Source organism: Cnephaeus nilssonii, assembly GCF_951640355.1.
Source record: "Cnephaeus nilssonii genome assembly, chromosome: 16".
In the NCBI taxonomy this organism is placed as follows: Eukaryota; Metazoa; Chordata; class Mammalia; order Chiroptera; family Vespertilionidae; genus Cnephaeus; species Cnephaeus nilssonii.
The window spans coordinates 53,351,381-53,371,245 of NC_137087.1; the positions used below are offsets into that span (position 1 = coordinate 53,351,381).

At 41.8% G+C, this 19,865-nt stretch overlaps 2 protein-coding genes across 9 annotated transcripts in view; both read left to right on the forward strand.

Moving 5' to 3' along the window:
- Positions 1–12,750, forward strand: part of TDRD1 (tudor domain containing 1) — a gene marked incomplete at both ends in the record, with an annotated part of 37,289 nt that extends 24,539 nt beyond the window's left edge. For 2 of the 8 annotated variants that reach the window (XM_079793008.1, XM_079793011.1), the window contains 9 exons: positions 17–127; positions 998–1,168; positions 3,527–3,802; positions 4,266–4,385; positions 6,141–6,257; positions 7,462–7,629; positions 8,456–8,683; positions 9,919–9,965; positions 10,045–10,137. In XM_079793008.1, coding sequence (XP_079649134.1) covers positions 17–127; positions 998–1,168; positions 3,527–3,802; positions 4,266–4,385; positions 6,141–6,257; positions 7,462–7,629; positions 8,456–8,683; positions 9,919–9,965; positions 10,045–10,137 — 1,331 coding nt within the window. Of the gene's footprint in view, positions 1–16; positions 128–997; positions 1,169–3,526; positions 3,803–4,265; positions 4,386–6,140; positions 6,258–7,461; positions 7,630–8,455; positions 8,684–9,918; positions 9,966–10,044; positions 10,138–12,720 lie in introns of those variants that run through there. The other 6 variants (XM_079793012.1, XM_079793015.1, XM_079793010.1 and 3 more) reach the window with 5 other exon arrangements.
- A 6,209-nt stretch (positions 12,751–18,959) lies between these two features.
- The window catches only part of VWA2 (von Willebrand factor A domain containing 2), a 34,670-nt gene continuing 33,764 nt past the window's right edge, over positions 18,960–19,865 (forward strand). Inside the window, exon 1 of the mRNA XM_079794166.1 lies at positions 18,960–19,093. The gene's annotated coding sequence lies outside the window, so the exon portion shown is untranslated. The remainder of the gene's footprint in view (positions 19,094–19,865) is intronic.

The window sequence follows — 19,865 nt, forward strand, 5'->3', positions numbered from 1 at the left end:
TGTATTGTATTTTCAGCTTTAAAGAAACTCAATGATTTGAACAAATCACTAGCAGAACTTTGCCAGCAGAAGTTGTCTAATGACTTTAAGGCAGAAATAGGGCAACCTTGTTGTGCTTTTTTTTCAGGTAAGTTGCAGTTGGTGCAATCTTGACTTTACCAGAACCTTTTGTTTCTTGACATTCAATCCCTTTTTTAAAAAATTTAAATTTTTATTGAATGTATTGGGGTGACATTGCTTAATAAAACTATATGGGTTTCATCAACCCTTATTTTTAATGTCTATTTTCTTTCTGATGTTTAAGCAAATATTTTTCACACTTGACATTAAGTGAATGCTTAACCCTTTGCACTCACTTGCTTTTTTCTCGATTCCTTTATTCTAATGCTAACCGTGTCGAGTCATACTCGACATCCGAGTGCAAAAGGTTAAGATGTTTTTTCTTCTCTCTTTGACCAGGAACTTCCAAATGATACTTTCATACTTAAACTTAGTTAAATGCTTTTCTTTCCAAAATTTCTGATAATACTAAAATAAATTAGATAATGGAAAACCTGTCCACTGTAGATTTATTGTATTTTCTGGTCACCCTGTGCTTATTTATTTTGAAGATAAATTTAATGAGATATCTTAATTTCATTGCAAGACTTTTTCTATTTACTTTTTATATTGCTTTACCAATAACAATTAAAATAATCTGTCAGTAGTAGTGAGAGTATTTTAAGTCTTCCAGATTGACAGACATGCTTACATTTACCTTTACATTCTGATAATTTAAGGATAGGTGATGAATGAAATCTTTATATCAGATGGAAAAGTGTGGTGCTGTAAAAATTTTGGAGGTATTCTAAAAATTGATTTTGAGTATTCTTGTAGGGATTTGTGAATGAAAGCTAAAGGCATCATCTGTGGAAGAGAGCAGGTTTATTAGCTGCTAGACAAATGATGTCTTTTTCAAGATACAACTTCCATATTATAAACTTTGTGTTAAACCTAGGTGATGGCCGTTGGTATCGTGCTTTAGTCAAGGAAATTGTACCAAATGGAAACATTAAAGTACATTTTGTGGATTATGGAAACATTGAAGAAGTTACTGCAGATGAACTCCAAATGATCCCCTCTGAATTTTTAACGCTTCCATTTCAAGGGATACAGTGTTGGTTAGTAGGTATGATGTAGAATAAGAAATTTACTGTCTCCTAATACTTAGAGTGCATAAACATCTAAGTATTAATATCTATAATTTTAATATTTTGTGTAAGTTAGAAGATCTTTATAATATAAAATTTCAAAATGTATTTTTAAAGATACTGGCCAGACTGCCTATCGATGTCAGAGTAGGGAAGCAGCTGCTTTTCTGTACTGTGATGGGGGGGAAAATGGATAGCTTCTCATGAACGTATTTTGCTTCCAATAATTTATCCCAAAGAACTAATCCTGGAATTTTACAAAGTTCACCTACAAGGAAACCCATTCTACTGCTGTTAATAAAAGCAAATCAACCTAAATAATAAGAGAAGATGGGTTAAATGATGCTCCATACAATGGGTAATGGTAGTGTCTGATTCATGGGGTTGTTGTGAGGATTAAAGGAATGTTCAGAACAGGGTCTCGCACTCAGAAGGTCCTATTTTACTGTTTGTTATTACATAGTCATTAAAAGGAGGTTAAATGTGTGTCATTGATATAAGAATTGTTCATGATTTAAGTGAAGAAAGCAGTTATAAGGAGATGCAGCATAGCATTGTAACTAAGAGGACTCTGGGACCAGCTCTACTCCCTCCCAGTCATGAGACCTCAACCCAACTGTTTAAACTCTGTGCTCTCATTTCCTCCCCTGCAGAGAAACAGTACCTTCCTCAAAGAGATTCTATATAATAAAGAGCTAATATGCAAATGGTCCTCCCGCCCTCGAGCTGGGGCCAGGGGACCTGAGGCTGCACCCCTCCCCCAGTCTTAGCAGGGCTTGACGGGGTACCTGAGGCTGCACCCCCAGCCCAGCACCAGGCCTGGGGACCTGAGGCTGTGCCTTCACCCCCCCCACCCCCTACCCCCCCCCCCCCCGCGGGACTTGACGGGGGTGGGGCGGGTGGGTGGGGCCTTGACTCTGGGTCCCACAGTGTGCCCCAGACTCACAGGAGGGAGATTTTCATATACATTTTACTAATTTTCTCTCACCTCTGACACTTCTATTATAGAGAAAGGGCAAATAGCAATATTAAAATATTTCCTCTAGTTAATTATCTTTTAATGTGCATGGATTTCATACACCAGGCCACTAGTAAAAGTATGAAAAGCACTTCACAGTGCCTGGGCCCTGTTATACCCATAATAGTTATTATTGTTATAAATATTTATTTAAAAATAAATATGAGTATATATGTTCATGTGTGTATTTCCCTTAAAACTGTGGAAGGTTGGATACCAAAATGCTAACAGTGGTCTGTCTGGAAGCATAGATGCTTTTCATTTGTTCTTTTGCTTACCTGTTTTCTTTCTACTTAATTTACACTAAGTATGTTTCAGGTTATTATTTTTAATTACCACATTTTATGTTAGTGTTTCTTAATATGTGGCCCCCGAACCAGATGCAGCAACATGAGAACTTAAAAATGCAGATTCTCATTCCCCACTCAAGACCTGCAACTAAATTGGAAACTCTTGGGTGGGGTCCCTAAATCTGTCTTAAGAAGCCCTCTGGGTTATCCAGATGCACACGGAAGTTTTGAGAGTCACTGTTAAGAATAGGGTATAAGCCAAAATTAGCTAAGAAAAAGAATTTTTTGCTAAGTAGTTTAAAATGACATTTTGAAATTATTGGAAAACTGTTCACAAAGGTGAATTATGTGGTTGACATATTTTTTTTACCAGTATAATTGGTCACTCATCATTGTTTGTAACAGAACATAAAAATGGCTTCTAAAAGAAATAATAGCCCTAGCTGGTTTGGCTCAGTGGATAGAGCGTCGGCCTGAGGACTGAAGGGTCCCAGGTTCAATTCTGGTCAAGGGCATATGCCTGGGTTGTGGGCTTGATCCCCAGTGTGGGGTGTGCCAGAGGCAGCCGATCAATCATGGATGTTTCTAGCTCTCTCTCCCTCTTCCTTCCTCTCTGAAATCAATAAAAAAAAATTTTTTTAAAGTTAATAAATAATAATTCTATTTTTGCCTATTGGGAAATGCCAGGTATAGACACATTAGTAGGAAAGTAAGGAAAGATCCTGAGCGGTAAATTTGCAAATGCATTATTGGTAAATCAGACATACAGGCTGTGTAGGGTGTGTAGATACAGAATTGAGTATTGGAAAAAGATATTCAACATTGCTGACCTGAAGCAAAAATACAGCGTGGCATATACTAGTAAGCCTAACCAATGGACAAAGACACCAGGGGGGTGAGGGCATGAGTTGGGGGGGTAGGGGAGCAATGGGGGATAAGGACACATATGTAATACCTTAATCAATAAAGAAAAAAATACAGCGTGGGCACAGAATTCTTTTTAATGCTGTTCTGTATGTATTTGCCAGATATACAGCCTAGAAACAAACACTGGACTAAGGAAGCCATAGCAAAATTTCAGATGTGCGTTGCAGGGATAAAACTACAAGCCCGAGTGGTTGAAATCTCTGAAAATGGAGTGGGACTTGAGCTCACCGATCTCTCCACTTGTTATCCCAGAATAATTAGTGATATTCTCATTGAGGAACATCTGGTTGTAAAAGCCAGTTCACCACAAAAAGACTGTGCAACGAACAGACCTGTCAATAAACATGATCTTCAGATTGAAACCCCAGGGCATCAAGGTAACATTTTTAAGCCATTTATTTGTTATTTAAATTTGTGTTATCCTTTGTTTTCATAGGCTATGAAAATTTTTCTATTCTGAAGGATACAATTTTCCTGTAGAAATATGCTTTTAATGTAGTTACTTATTAGGTAAACTTGCATCATACAGTTGTGTATCCCTTAATGTTTGAAGACATTTTAAGAATTATACTAAATATACTACAGAAGTGGAAATATATTACAGAAACAAAATACTATAGGAGTGCAGTGGTTCAAGGGTTCTCATTACAGATTGGATTTTTTTTTTTTTTGTAACACCCACAAAATCCCTCAAATTGAATAGATTGTTTTGTGAAAATACAGTTATTTATTTTGGGAATTTGGGAATGTTGATGAAAAAAACTGAGTGAATAAAGACATTACTGGGAAAGAATACTGAATTGGACCTGTTTCATGGAGACCTGTTTGTTATGTTTTCAGCTGTCTCTTTAGCTCAGCAGTGGAGGACAATAGAATTGCCAGTTGATAAAACTGTACAAGCCAGCATATTAGAAATCATAAACCCAAACTTATTTTATGCTCTGCCAAATGACGTGCCAGGTAAGAAATTAAAATTTGAGACCTATTTATGCTAACCTTTTTAACTGTAACATGAAAGTGCTTATCTGAACTCATTAGGAAATGGGGAGAAGGAGGAGGGTAACGATTTTGTCTCACTCAAGGTTTTAAGGAAGAATTGATCTTATTAGCACTTCAGGCAGATTTACGAATAAAAACACAAGTGTGAACATAAATAGAATGCCCTGCATTCAGCACCTGTTCAACCTAGTCTTGATAATCTACAGTTTTTTATAACAAAACAATGTCTTGATTACTGTATAACTTCTTGTTTAAATGCATTGTGTCTACCAAGTTAATGTTCAACAGCCATCTAAGAGAATTTTTTTTTACTCCTCACCCGAGGATATTTTTTCCATTGATTGTTTTAGAGTGGAAGAGAGGGAGAGGTGGGGAGGTGGGGCTGGCGGGGGGGAGGGGGGGAAGAGAGGGAGAGAGGAAGGTAGAGAGAGAGAGAGGAAGGAAGAGAGAGAAACAGAAACATGGATATGAGAGAGACAATCCATTGGTTGCCTCCTGCTTGTGCCCCAACTGGGGCCCAGGATTAAACCTGCAGCCCAGGTAATCAAACCCGTGACCCTTTGGTCAGCAGGCTGACATTCTAACCAATGAACCACACCTGCCAGGGCCATTTAAGAATTTGAAACAAAATGTTTTTATATTCAAAGAGTACTTTGTATTCTGTCTGTAATCATAGTGTTACTATATCTTTAGAAACTTAGAGAACGGTTTAAACTGGACCTAATTGTGAAGAAGAGTAGCGTATAAGTATTTTTAATTTTCCTTTTTTGTTTCATGGAAGTTTACAATTAAGGCTTCTTATCAGTGTTGTTTGATGTATCCTTGTAGTGTAGAAGGTGAGTTAGTGCAAGTTGGGTGGTGGCTATTCAAAATAGTTTGCAGGTATTTAAAGGCTGAAGAAAATAAACCTTTGTTTCAAATTGTCAGACCTAGAATTGTGATACCAATTACTACTTAAATTTATCTCTAATATTACAAATAATTATCTTTAATCTGTAGAGTAGAAAGCAAGGGTTTAAGATTATTCAATCCTGATAACATATATTAGTAGTATGACAAATTGGAAGTATTTCTTTTATTAACTGGAGGCATACCTCAGAGATAATGCAGTTCAACTCCAGACCACTGCAATAAAGCGAATAGAGCCCTAAAGCAAGTCGCATGAATTTTGCTTCCCAATGCACATAAAAATATTGTTTATACTATACTGTAGTCTATTAAGTATTCAGTAGCTTTATTTCTAAAAAGATAATGTATAGATCTTAATTGAAAAATACTTTATTGCTAAAAAAAAATGCTGTCATCTGAGTCTTTAACAAGTTGTAAGCTTTTTGCTGGTGGAGGGTCTTACCTTCAGTTTGTAAGAAACACAATATCTGAAGCACTATAGAACCAGGTATGCCTGTATAACACACTCACTGCATAGCACACCAAACAATTGTAAAAATACAGCTGAATAATTTTTCATAAGTGTAAACACCCTAGTATAGCAACCCCAAGCAAGACATTAGTCTCCACAGGCTTCCTTCTTGCCCCCTCCCAGAATTGCATCCCTTCGGCACAAGATGACCAATAGGGTTTTATTTATTTTTTAAAAATAAATGTATATTTTAATACACACAGAGGGTTTTTTTGTGATTAGATTTAACATTGTTTTGCATACTATAATAATAGTATTGAAAATTTTTTCACAAAATATTTTTTTATGTATTTTAGAAGATCAGGAAAAACTGTATATATTGACAACTGAATTGTTAGTATATTGCAATGCTCAGACGAGGCGATCATCCTATAGACCAAGAGCTGGAGATGCGTGCTGCGCCCAATACACAAGTAAGATTCTTCTAGAGACAGTACTTTTCTGTTCTCTTTCACATGAGATGATATGGATCTTGTTATTTAAGATGCACATTAAATTTGGCTTGATAGAGAAATTAAAGAAAAGGTCATGGGTTCAGTTCAAATATTGGGGTTGTTCAGCTTTTCTGTTCCATAACCACAGTTATACTTAGGCAAGGGTATATCTGTCAGTACTTCTAGATAACCAGCTCTAGATAATAATACTCTATATGGTGGATCAATAGGTGTTTATCAATTAAACAGTACATTAGACATGTATTGTATATCAGAAAAGTTAAAACAGGGAATCATTTGGGGGTCTGGAATAGATTAATTCAATTTACATTATTTCTACTGGGGGAAAAATGATTTGGTTTTCCAACAAATAGCTTCTCGAATAGCCTTCTGGAATGAATTAGGTTTGAGAAACTGTAAGTGATAATTTTTGGTTAGGTTAAGTATTCTTTTTGTTTTTTAAATATATTTTATTGATTTTTTACAGAGAGGAAAGGAGAGGGATAGAGTGAGAAACATTGATCAGCTGCCTCCTGCACACCCCCTAATGGGGATGTGCCCACAACCAAGGTACATGCCCTTGACCAGAATCGAACCTGGAACCCTTGAGTCCACAGGCTGACGCTCTATCCACTGAGCCAAACCTGTTAGGGCTAGGTTAAGTATTCTTTATTACTCTAGTAGTGTTGTATAAACACTATTCATGGCTAGCCATGTGGTGTACTATAATCAGATTTCTATTTTGTAGTGTTTTTTGTTGTTACTAGTGTTCTGTATATTTTCACTAATTACCTCCAGTTCTCCGCATTAGTGTAAATTCAGTGAACACTTAATGTACTTTTATCAACTTTTATTGTATTCGAGGCGTCTTTAACCTTCTGAACTACTCCTTTCTAGACGGCTTTCCCTCCAGACCTGAGCCATTATCCTGGAATTTTCCCTTCACCATCATGCTGGGAGTTGTTTCAACACCACCCACCTTGGTTTCTTGGACTTCTCCCCCACCCCACCTTGTTGGCTAGATCTCCCCCTCGGTCATCGGGATCCCTTGTTTTTGGAATCTCTTACTTTTGATTTACTCTAATATTTGGGTATATTCCTTCCTCCAGAAGCTGATAAAAGGTACATGTAAGATGAATTTTCGGTTATCTCTCATGTTTGAAAAATTCCATTATGTTTTCAGGTGATGATCTCTGGTACCGCGCTATTGTTCTGGGGGCGTCGGAGGCCGAGGTAAAAGTGATCTATGCGGACTATGGAAACGTGGAAACTCTGCCTCTTTGCAGAGTGCTGCCAATCTCTGCCAGCCACCTGGAACTTCCTTTCCAAATTATTAAATGTTCGTTCGAAGGTAGACAAGTCACTTTCCAATTTGGGTGTCTCTGGGTTGTTGCTTTTTTCCTATTAGTTCTATAGCTCTACTAGTAAGTCTGAATCAAATGGGTATTTCAAGTAACTGCCAAGATTTCTAAATATCAAGCAGAGTTTACAAAGAAATCTATCTTTTATTCTTTCTTTCATTCTCACAAAAACTATATTGAGTTGGTCCATCTTTGTTTTACAGATGGCTTCATAGTGTCCAGGTTCAGAGGTGGTTTTGCCCCAGGTTGCAAAACTAGGAAGTCGCAGGGCCAGGATGATTGGGGGTCGCCTGACCGCTCTTGTTGAAGGTCTTCCTGTTGTGTCACCGCTCTGTCTTTAGAGACATTCAGATGACACTACCCATAGTATTATCTGCATATTTTCAGCTCTTCTCTTGGACTGCGTATAAAGTGTGCTGAAGTGTTACAGTAGATTTTTACTTACTCCCGATTTCTTTACCTGGAGGTCCCCGCAGATAAGAACACACTGATTGCCTCAGAGTCTGCTTTGGTTTTGACTCAGAGAGTTGGGAAACTATTCCTGTTTTCTTCTCCCACATTAATATATATCCTCAGAGGCAACCATTTGCCGGTTTGGGCCCTCCAGACCTAGATTACTGCTTGACACACAACAGGGATCAATGAGTACTTAAGTTTTATTTTTTAATGCAGCAAATAGCAGTAGTACATCAAAGCATACATAAACCTAGCTAAAATCAGTGAGCCTTTTTCTTATTATCCTTAGATAATTTATCTAAATACTACCTTTTTAAAGGGACTTGAAGATTAACTCTTAATACGTAATTTCTTTTCCAGGACTAATGGAATTGAATGGAAGCTGTTCTCAACTAGTAATAGAGCTACTAAAAAACTTCATGTTGAATCAGAATGTAACGCTGTCTGTCAAAGGAATCACTAAGAATGTTCATACCGTGTCGGTTGAGAAAAGCTCTGAGAACGGTGCTGTCAGTCTAACTGATAAGCTGGTGATGTATGGTCTGGCAAGAAACATCACATCTAAACAGCAAAATGCTCTAAATAAAGGTATTTTTTCCAAGTGTAATAACAAATGTAAGTGTAATTAAGAATCGCTATCAATTTAGTTGAACTCATCTTTCCGTACTCCCCGTGGCCACATTCCCCTCCTCCTCTGTGAGCCTAGTGGTAGGGCTCCAGGTCGTGACGCCACCTCGAGGACCCCCCTGGATGGAAGCAGACCGCCCAGTCCAGACTGTCCTTAGATCAGGCTCAGCAGCATGGAATTGATGCCAAGAACGTTAGAAATGTCAAAACAATGCAAAACAATGTTTAATCACAAAACAACAACAACAACAACAAAAACACACCCCTCTGTGTGTATTAAAATATATATTTATTTTTTAAAAATAAATAAAACCCTATTGGTCATCTTGTGCCTAAGGGCTGCAATACTGGGAGGGGGCATTCAAAGTTACTTCCAATTTATTTTTGATCCTTGTGAAAGTGAAAAACACCCACGTTTTTTAGATTGGATCTTACGATATTTCATAAGATGATGATTTGGCAGGCCTGCCCTCAGCCAAAAAGAGATATCCCATACATGAGAGGCAGAAGACCTAAAACCTTGGAGACGTGGGCATTAATTTGGTAAAGTCCCTGGACACAATTGAGATAGCATGGAAGCCCAAACAAAAAATTAATTGATAAGCCCTAGCCAGTTTGGCTCATTGGATAGAGCATCGACCTGCGGACTGAAGGGTCCCAGGTTTGATTCTGACCAAGGGCACATGCCCGGGTTTCGGGCTCGATCCCCAGTCAGGGGGCATGCGGGAGACAGCCGATCAATGATTCTCTCTCATCATTGATGTTTCTCTCTCTACCTCTTCCTTCCTCTCTGAAATCAATAAAGAAATATATATATTTTTAAAAGTTAATTGATCAGCCGAAACCGGTTTGGCTCAGTGGATAGAGCGTCGGCCTGCGGACTCAAGGGTCCCAGGTTCGATTCCGGTCAAGGGCATGTACCTTGGTTGCGGGCACATCCCCAGTAGGGGGTGTGCAAGAGGCAGCTGATCGATGTTTCTCTCTCATCGATGTTTCTAACTCTCTATCCCTCTCTCTTCCTCTCTGTAAAAAATCAATAAAATATATTTATTAAAAAAAAAAAGTTAATTGATCAAGTCTTCTGTGGTTGGAACCCATGGCTGGGGAGGGGCAGATCTGCATATGTTCAGACTTGAGGATTTTTGTTATTTATATTGCATGTATGTGACCTAATGACTTTCTGCATTTGCTTTTAGAAAAGATGAACAGGATGAATTGCTGCTGCTCAGAATTACAGAAACAAGTGGGTAAAGTTTTCTTTAAGTGAAATTACCCTTTTAACATTTTGAGAAATTAAACACTACTGTTTTTTTCACCCATAGGTTGAAAAACATGAACAGATTCTTCTCTTCCTCTTAAACAATCCAACCAATCAAAATAAATTTATTGAAATGAAAAAGTTGTTAAGAAGTTAAGTAAGTAAAATTTGCTGTTTTTGCCACCTCTGTAACCAGCAGTCGGACACCTGCAGTCCTGTTCTCAGGGCAGAGCTGCTGGAGTGAAAGCTCTCTGCGAGGCTGGACTTTATTTTGTGAGCTAATGATCCGAGGCCAGGTTGTAATGTTTTGGCTGTTTTCCTAAGTTTTATTGGGTAATCTTCCTTTGACACTGCCAGTGGAACTGAGCCCAGGGGTATGTGTTCAGGTTGCAGCAAACTTTCCTACTGTTGTTTGATTTTTGGGAGTGCTCATGTTGATATGTGGAGGGACTTGTAATAATTGCTGTGATGTAAAGCATAGCCCGAAATGCTTTGTGTCTAGATGTGAGATCAGCTCTCACTTGTGTGCATTGCTATAACAGTGTTTAGCCTTTTTTTTTTAAGTTTTTACTGATTTTTAGAGATAGAAAAAGGGAGAGGGATAGAGAGATGCAAACATTGATGAGAGAGAAATATCATTGATCTGCTGCCTCCTGTACATTCCCCACAGGGGATTGAGCCCTTACCCAGGCATATATTTTGACCAGGAATCAAACCGGTGACTTCTTGGTTCCTAGGTCGATGCTCAACCACTGAGCTACACCGGCCGGGATGTTTAGCACTTTTTGTGAGGAGGTCCCAAGGGTTCAAGAATGGAAAATGGGCTGCACTGATGGTATATTGCATTTCAAAACAAAACATACTCTTTTCTTTTGGCTGTGGCGATTCTAGTGGTTAAAAGACAAAATTGGTGAGTTTTAAAGGATAGTTCCCCTGCTGTTATCCCCTGTTACTATCTGGGATCCTTTGTTCTAAAATAGTCCTCAGAAATTATTTGTGATCAGTAAACAGCCAGTTGGAAGTTGTCCTTATCACTTAATTCAAAGAGATATAATTCCAGCCAAAAGCAAAGGATCTTTGACTATTTTAATGTGTGCACTCTTGTTGGGTGAAGTGTAGTTTATATGAGACCTTTTGCAAACAGCTTAGTCTTTGTGGGTCTCTGTGGGCGTGACAGTCCTCAAGTAGGTAACCGCTGGGCTCAAACGTTCTCCGTACTGTTGTTTTGTTTCTGTTTCTAAGAAAGTATAGCCAAGTTCTAGGGTAAATGTCATTAGTGCAAGATCAACAGTTTTGATTCTCATGATTTATTTCCTTTACAAGTTTTGGTTTGTTTTTAACAAATGCTGACTTACAATTGCAATGACAACTTTCAGTGCTTTTTCATGTATTGAATTGTAATACTGACTTTTTTTTGTTGGGTTTAAAATCATTAATGATACTTTTAATTTCATAGATTAAGGGACATGCAAAGACATGAACGTCTGGAATTTAGTGCTAGTGCCAGTCAAGTTGATGAACTTGCATGCTCTGTTAGTTTTCACTTGTGTAATAGGCTTTTTTCTAAAGATTGCGGAGAGTGCTTACACACACAACTTCAGATGAAACCTGTATTTTCTGTTGTTTCTGAATAGATTGAAGACATTACTTTAAGAAAAACCCACTTGATTTAAAGCACAGTAGTTGAATTGACTTTTCTTCTACTGTGGGAATAAATGCACATTCTATCTACATTTGAATACACTGTCATACCAAATATTTGGGCGGTGCTTTATTTAAAAGGGACTTTTACATCTAATCCCATAGTTCATCTTCACAGCACCCTTGAAAAGAAAGTACGACCCCATTTTATAGGTGAGGAGGCTGAGGCTCAGAGAGATTAAATGGTTGCCCAAAATCACACAGCCTGGAAAGTAGGTCTTCTGACTCAAAGCTGACTTCTCTCTACTGCCCCCTGCTTCCTACCTGTCTGCTGTGCTACAATATCTTTTTAGGTTCCATCAATCTGAAGTGCATGAAACTACGGTTATATTATTAGAAAAAATTACATACATGGTTACTTAAGTATATTTCCTGTGAAAATGTAGTTGAATATTTAGTACTTTAAGTCATTCCTCCTAGACAGTGGTCGGCAAACTCATTAGTCAACAGAGCCAAATATCAACAGTATGATTGAAATTTCGTTTGAGAGCCAAATTTTTTAAACTTAAACTTCTTCTAACGCCACTTCTTCAAAATAGACTCACCCAGGCCGTGGTATTTTGTGGAAAAGCCACACTCAAGGGGCCAAAGAGCCGCATGTGGCTCGCGAGCCGCAGTTTGCTGACCACTGCTCCTAGAGATAATGTGTTTTAATTTTGTTTCATCATCTCTGGAGAAATTTGTTTTAATTTGTTAGTAATTGTAGAAGTGATGTGGTGCTGAGAACATAAAACTAACCTTTTGCTCAAAAGTGATAAATACGTACTTCAGCATACAAGTTAATATAAAATATTTTTATAGTTGAAGGAGAGTGTAAACAGCTGTATTTTATGTTTGTGAAGGGGGAGTACAAACAGCTATAATTAACACATTACACTGTTATGGTACTGGTTAATTTTTTAAACTGGAAGTTCTGATTTAATATATAATTTCAGTTAAAAGTGAATATTTGTTTTGCTTATACTTAAGATAGAAATTAAGAACCACGGTGACCAAGTTTTTATATACGGCATAATGATAGTTGATTTTTCTCTTTCAGAAACAGTCTGTTGGAAATAAACACTTATGAGAGAGGAAACAGTGAAGGCTAGACTAGGAGAGAAAGGACAGCATCTTGTGTGTTTGTTTATCGGAACCTTTTCTCTTTGACGTTTTCTATAATGACCTTTGATGCCTCCACTTTTGTTTGCTTACTGCTCTTCTATTAGGTAGAGTAGTTTTATTTTCCCAAGTTCTTCCTTCCAAATATCTAAGCCTGGCATAGAAGATCTGTACCAAATTCACAGAAATATCAGGAAGGGATACATGGGGGCTTCCTACTGTACATATAACTTTCTATTACATAAAGGTCCAGAAGAAAATATGGCTCCCTATTAATACTGGATAAGTCTAGTTGGTGGATACATGAGCTTTATTACTTTTGGGGCTTTTATGTATGTTTGAAGTATTTTATAATAAAATATCCCTGTCACCATCTGTCTCTTGCACATAACAAATGTTCTTTGGTTTGTTGTGCTCCATTCTCTGCTCCTCTTTCCTTGTGCTTGCTGAGGTCATCAGCTGCTCTCCATCGCGACGTGGCTCACTCGTCCTGTGGCCTTTGGGCACAGTCTGTCCTCGGGCTCTGGACCACTCCAGCTGGGGAAGGAAGGTTCTCTTTATGCTCTCGCCAGCCATTATGCAGCCACTTAGATTTTTATTGCAGATAGAATTTGCCGTTCTATTTGCCATTTTCTGAAGCACAGATGCAGGTGACAATTTAAGCTAAATTAGAAGCACATGGTATTAAATTCTCCTAAACTCACATGTGCAGAATTATGGCCAACTGACTTTTCTGCCAGCCCTAAGTTTCTGTCAGAATTTTTGTGATTTTAAGTAGCAGCCTATGACAACCTCAGGAGATGTTTTCACCAACTCAAAGAGAAACTTATAAGACTTTTTTGTTGTTGTTTTTACTGATAATGTGTGTCAGCTAATCTGTTAGATTCAGTGGAATTTTCCCTCATGTAAAGAGTTGTTCAAACATTGATGTGCTCCCATTATATAAAAATTTATGCTGCTTTGCCCAATAAAATCTTTTCATTTTGCCAGATTCCTCGTGTTCTTATTGCCAGAATTTTGCTAACTTTCTTTTCTTATTTGCACATAGTAGGAGCACTAGGCGCTTAGTTTGTTCATAGTCTGCTCAATTCCAGCCACAGTGAAAGTGCAAATGAAAACCATAGAATCACAAAATTTGCCTTTTTATTCTGGAAAGTCAGGGAAGCAAGTCAAAGACCACATAAAAAACCTAAGTCAGAATTCATCAGGTTCCAAGGTATTATATGCTCCTGAAACTGCAATTCAAACAGTTTTAACTGAATGGAGTTCACCATCATTTGGTGGTTCAACTGTGCGCCTTGTTCCCCGAAAGGAACTGATGTAATCTGTAGCACTGGTCTCACAAATAAACGTGTGCTAGTTTAATCCACATATTAACATACCAGACCACCAGGTCTTATTTCTGAGTCGGCTTAAGACTTTCCTATTTTAGTTAACATTAATTCAAGTATTTCCTGAACCCTAGCTGTGTGTCTGACATGGCGGTAGGTGCTGTATTTATTGTTCATTAGGACCAGGTCTGGCCCATCACACCTGCCCGTCCCTCGTAATACCTACCTAGTTCAGTCATAGAGAAGTAGACGAGAGCTGAGACCATGTAAATATTGAGACAAATCGGATTCATTTTGCCAGGGGAGAGATTTCTATCAAGGATTAAAACAGGAAACAGAATGGCTTTTCCCTGTTTAATCCTTGAGGAAAGCCCTTCGCTATACCTTTTCTTTTGGTAGAATTCTTTTGCTGGGGCAGCCAGGAATGTAAAAGGCTGTGAATGAGGGTGACTTACATTTGAAATCGAGCTCTCTTGCTACCTAATGCGAACTCCAGAAAACCAGTCACGTGAGGATCCTTACCAGCAGGGCCCTACGCTGCCAAAGTCCAGGAGAGGCCGAGTCCTCCTGAGGCTGGCAATGAACCATGAACCATTCGTGCGACTGGTGCGCTCATCACCAACACAACTGCCTGGCCTTGGCAAACGGAGCTCTTCTGGGAGCAGCCAGAGCGTGACAGCTGGGCTCTCACTGCAGGTGCTTCTGCAGGCAGACTGGCCCCGGCAGTGCTTGCTTGAGAAACAAAGGCTGCTTAGGGGTGGTTTTTGTTTGTTTTCCCGGATAAAAGGAGTTGGAGGGTTCCAAACATGAGTTAAGAAGGAGCAGCAGGAGGACTTGGCTTGCTGGAATCGGGGAGGCTCTGCTCCAGGCTGCCCATCTGCCCAGGTGGGGCTGCGGAGGCTCACACAACGAACTCGCACTTTTCCCATTGCCCTGAACATGGTGCAAGTTCCCGGTCTAATTTCCCTAGGAAGATTCTTGAATCTAGCCATTAGCTTTCCGATAACCTACTAACCTAGGTTTCATCTGAGGCTTTAGCTGCCCAGCCTCATGCATCTTCCTGTGCTTTCCTTTTCCCTGGAGACCCTGAGCTGATAACCTTTTGAGGAGGAGGTGCCCACCTCTTGTGATGTGAGACTCCAGGAAGTGAGAGGGACTGGGAGCTGTATTACTGTGAGAAGCCTGCTCTGCCTCCTCCAAGGGTGCAGCAGGATTCCTCTCGAAATACATTCAGCGAGGGCTTTTGCTCAGGCACACATCTGTGCATGGAAACTAGATAACAAAACTTGGAAGCATGAGCAGTTTGAAGGAGAGTGCTTATGCAGTGTGGGGTGTTGATTGGATGACTGACTAACGTCACCCAAGCCTTTGCCTCCCTCGCAGACATTCCATGTGTACTTGATTCGGCCAGAAAGCATCACATTTCCCAAAAGCATATCCAGTAAGGTCTTATGCACAGTTCTCACTGTAAAGGATTGGTATGTAGGCTTGAAGCCTTGGAACAATTGGTACCTACCCCAACCCTAAGGGGCTTCAACTCTGAGATGGCATGTTTCTGTTCCTTGGGCCTGTGCCCCGCTCTGCCCCCAGGCGTTCCCCTTCAAGTCCCCTCTCCCCCTTCCTAATTATGGCTCTGGCTTCATTTGCTACCTTGTGGGGCACTTTGGAATAAGGCCCTTTGTGTTCTCCGGGATGGTTTCTTTGCCATTTAAGATTCATTATTTCCTGTTCTTCCATTTCTCAAGAGGGTTCTGGAAATTCACCATTTTTTGCCTCTGTGTTGTACCCCGCTTTGGGTCTTTTCATATATGCCCCTCCTTGCCTTCATGTGGAGGACTGGATGCAAACAGTTTGAATTGGATTTTCCTAGATGGGAACCCATCGGTCTTTAATTTTATAGGACTGAGCAGTCGAAAAGTAAGCATCTTTCTCTGCCACAAAGCCAGCAGCAACCCAGACCTCCTTGTCTCCTAAGCAGTGGCCCTTCACTGCACTGCTGTCTCCACTGACCTCTGCATGGAATTCAGGGTCATCTGCACGCCTTGTGGTTTACTATGGAGACATGTCATACAAGGCAATTCATGAATGAATTCACTGAGAGAGTGTGTGTGTGTTTTGTTAATCCTCACCCGAGGATATTTTTTTCCATTGATTTTTAGGGAGTGGGAGAGAAAAGGAAATACAGAGAGAAACACATCAATCGGTTGCCTTCTGCATGAGTCCTGACCAGGGCCCTGGCTGGCGAGGAGCCTGCAACCAAGATATGTGCCCCTGACCAGAATGGAACCGGGGACCCTTTGGTCCGCAGGCCGACGCTCTATCCACTGAGCAAACCGGCTAGGACTGAATTCACATTTCAAAAGGGCACTTACTGACTTACTGTATAGAGTTACCAGACACTGGGACCATGGAGATGAAGAAGGCAAGAACTTGGAAGCAAGGGGCTTACAACACACGCCTTTTGGAATGATGGTCCTTCGTGGTGACTTTATTTTTTTAAATTTCCACAAGTCTTCACCAAAGAGGGGTTGTGAAAGAGGACAATAGTAGCCGCCCATCTTCTCTCTGTATTAAAAGCCTCCAGCCTTGATAGTCTCCTCCCACTCATCTGCCTTTCCCTCCTCCCCACAGGCACCTGGTACAGAGGGATTCTTCTCGGATGTGAAGGAGTTTGAAGCAACTGGTATCTCCACCACTATTTATAGTTTAACCTGTTACTTCTTAACCACGGAATAAAAATTTAATTTGCCAACAATTAAAGATGTTAAGCTCTCAGAAACATCTAGAATTGAAATTTGACTTTTCTAAGGTAAACCTGATTAGGCAAAACTGTGCAGGCAAACGTTAATAACCAATCACAAGGCGGGGGAGAAGGCTGTCAGCTGTGGCATTTCTGCTTTTACCAGGACTTGAGGGCTGCCCGTCTCGAACCCGCTCTGTCCAGAGCAGCAGAGGCCACTCGCCACATGGGGCTACTGAGCACTTAAAATGTGGCGAATCCAAACTGAGATGTGCAGTCAACGTAAATGACAGCAGAATTTTAAAGACTATAAAATCTCTCTATAAGGTGTCCCACAAATGTATACACACACACTGAATAATTATAAAGGCAATGTTTATTAAAATACATTTCCTTTCCAAGACCGAGCCATCAGCTGTTAAAGTGTGTATACTTTTTTTGGGCGGACACCCTGTATCTTGTTTACACGTCGAGATACTAGGGATCAACTGGGTTAATATTATTAAAATTAAATCCACCTGTTTCTTTTTACGTCTTTTCAAATGTGGATGCTAGAACGTTTAAAACCACCCAGGTGGCTTGCATTACATTCCTATGGGACCTGTCCATCTGAGGCAGTGGCCCCCCCTCCCCCAGCACGGAGCCCTGCAGGCAGACTCCTCTGCACGGGTGCACATGCGCACGCATGACGCTGCTCTGGCAATGTTGGGAGGGTTGTACAGCAACTGAGAACCACAGAAACGAAACGTTTTTAGAAAAAAAAATTTTAAAGGAAAGGTGTAAAACAAGACAAAGTACTAGTCTATCCGATTGGCGTTTACAAGAATAATGGGAAGGGCATGGGAAAAAGGAAACAGGTCCATCTTCCTGGAGGGTATTTAATGATACACATCAAAAACCTTGCACATACCCAATAGCCTACAAATTTACCTTCTTGCCTTTTGAGTAATTGAGTAAGCACAAATATCCAGTTGCATGATTAAAATTAAAAGTTAAGGTCCAACAATAGCAGATAGGTTAAGTACATTAGGACATTAAATAGTCTCTACAAAACAGAAAGTTGTTGAAGATGTTACATAAGTAGAAAGACCCTGGAAGAATATACACCACAGTATTAACAGTGATTATCGCGGATGTGGAATAGGTGTGGCTTTTCAGCTTGCTTGTTCGCATTTTCTTCCGTGCCATGAACACACATTACGCAATGAGGCTTTTTGTGTGAGTATGAAATCTACAGACCACACAATGGTAGCCACCGTTTATGGAGTGAGTGCTTACTATTGACGAGCCATTGTGCCAGGCACCGTGCGATTTTGCTTTGTGGCGTTTAAACTTTAAAAACCAGGCACTTTCTAGACTTAAACGGGGTTATTGACTAAAAGGTCCACTTATTACCGCGCACTGCCAATGATTGGACAGCCAGGTAAACAAACGGCCCTCGCCATGGCAAACAGAAAGGATGCCAAAGTCAACATTCTCGTCCGAGTCGGAGCAAGAAATCCTGCAGAGACAGCAGCGCGCGCACGGCACAGGTCTTGCTGCTGCGCCGCTCAGAGGCTGGGACCCCGCGCAGAGGCTGGGACCCCGGCTCAGAGGCTGGGACCCCGCGCAGGAGGAAGCACCTTCCCTGATTGCCCACCTGGGCCGACCACGCCTTGTTAAACCCGCGGGAGGCGATGCGGGCGGGGCTCCCAGAAGCGCCCGGAGCGCCGCCCGCGCCGTGTTCTCCGCCTTCCCTCGCTCGGAGCTACAGGTGCTCCACGTGGCTCCCGCCGGGCGCTCTCCGCGGGCCTGCAGCGCCCCCTGGCCCACGCCGCACCGGCCCGGACCAGCAGGCCGCCTCGGCGTCCGGTCCCGCCGTGCGCTCCTCGCCGCGCTGGTCCTGGGGAGTCGGAGCCCAGAGCTGTCTCCGCGCCGCAGGAGCCCTGGTGGCCGGGCCCCGCTAGCGTCCCCCGAAAGGGCGCCGGTGACTTATTCGCGCCCCCCGGAGACGGGCCGGCTCGACCTCCAGTCGCCCCACCTGGAGCGCGGAGACCGTGCGTGGCGGGCTTTGTTCGGCTTTGTCTGCGCTCACCCAGCGCGGCCGCGGGGCCGGCGGCGTCCCGGGGAGAGCGCACCTGGCGCCCGCTGCCCCGGGCGAACCGGCCGGGGTCTTGGGACCCGGCGCGCAGCGGGCCCCACAGCGACCCCTCCCTTGGTCCTGGGCACCGGAGCGTCGAGCCCAAGGGCGAGAACCGCAGGTAAGGGTCCAGGGCTTGGGTGGCTGCGGGTGGAGGAGGGAACCACGTACTAAACCCGAGCTGCTTGGCACAGTCACAGAAGGAGCTTGTCTTCTGAAGCAGGGCTTTGGGGACATGCCTCAGCGCCTCCCGTTCCACCGCCACCCATTACAGAGCATCCGCACGTGTTCTGGTTTCTCAGGTGCAGTTTTTCCAGGCAGCTGAGTGCCCTCCCCGAGTCCCCCCCTTCCCTCTCCCCCGCCCCCAGCGAAGGCTCTGCGACCCGAGCCAGAGAGGGGCCCGCTGCCCCCAGAGACTCGCCCTTGGGCGATGGGAAGTCCAGGGGGGCTGTCCTCCATGGTGATTTCGCACCACCATCATCACCTGACCCAGGCTTGCTCACCTGCTGGGACCGTAGGGGGAGTATCAGTTGCATCTTTGAAACTTGCCAGAGAGCGTCTGTTTAAAAAGATGGTGGGCACCCAGAAGGGAGGAGGGCACCTTTCACTGTGAAGCCAGTAGCTGTGCCGCTGAGGGGCCTTGCAGCCGGGATACCAGGCCGTGTGTTTGCTGTCTTGGAACCGAATTGGAACTTGACAGTTTTCAGAGTATGAGGTCTTTTAATTAAAAAACAACGAAAACCCTAGAACCTGTACGTGTTTTATGAATTGAGGTCTAAAAATCTAAGCCCAGTGTGACATTGCATTAAGAAATGTGCATGTATCGAGAAAAGAGAAGGAGCAGGCCCAGACGTGAGAGCGGTAGCACTGCAGTGGGCACTGGCCAGGGGAGC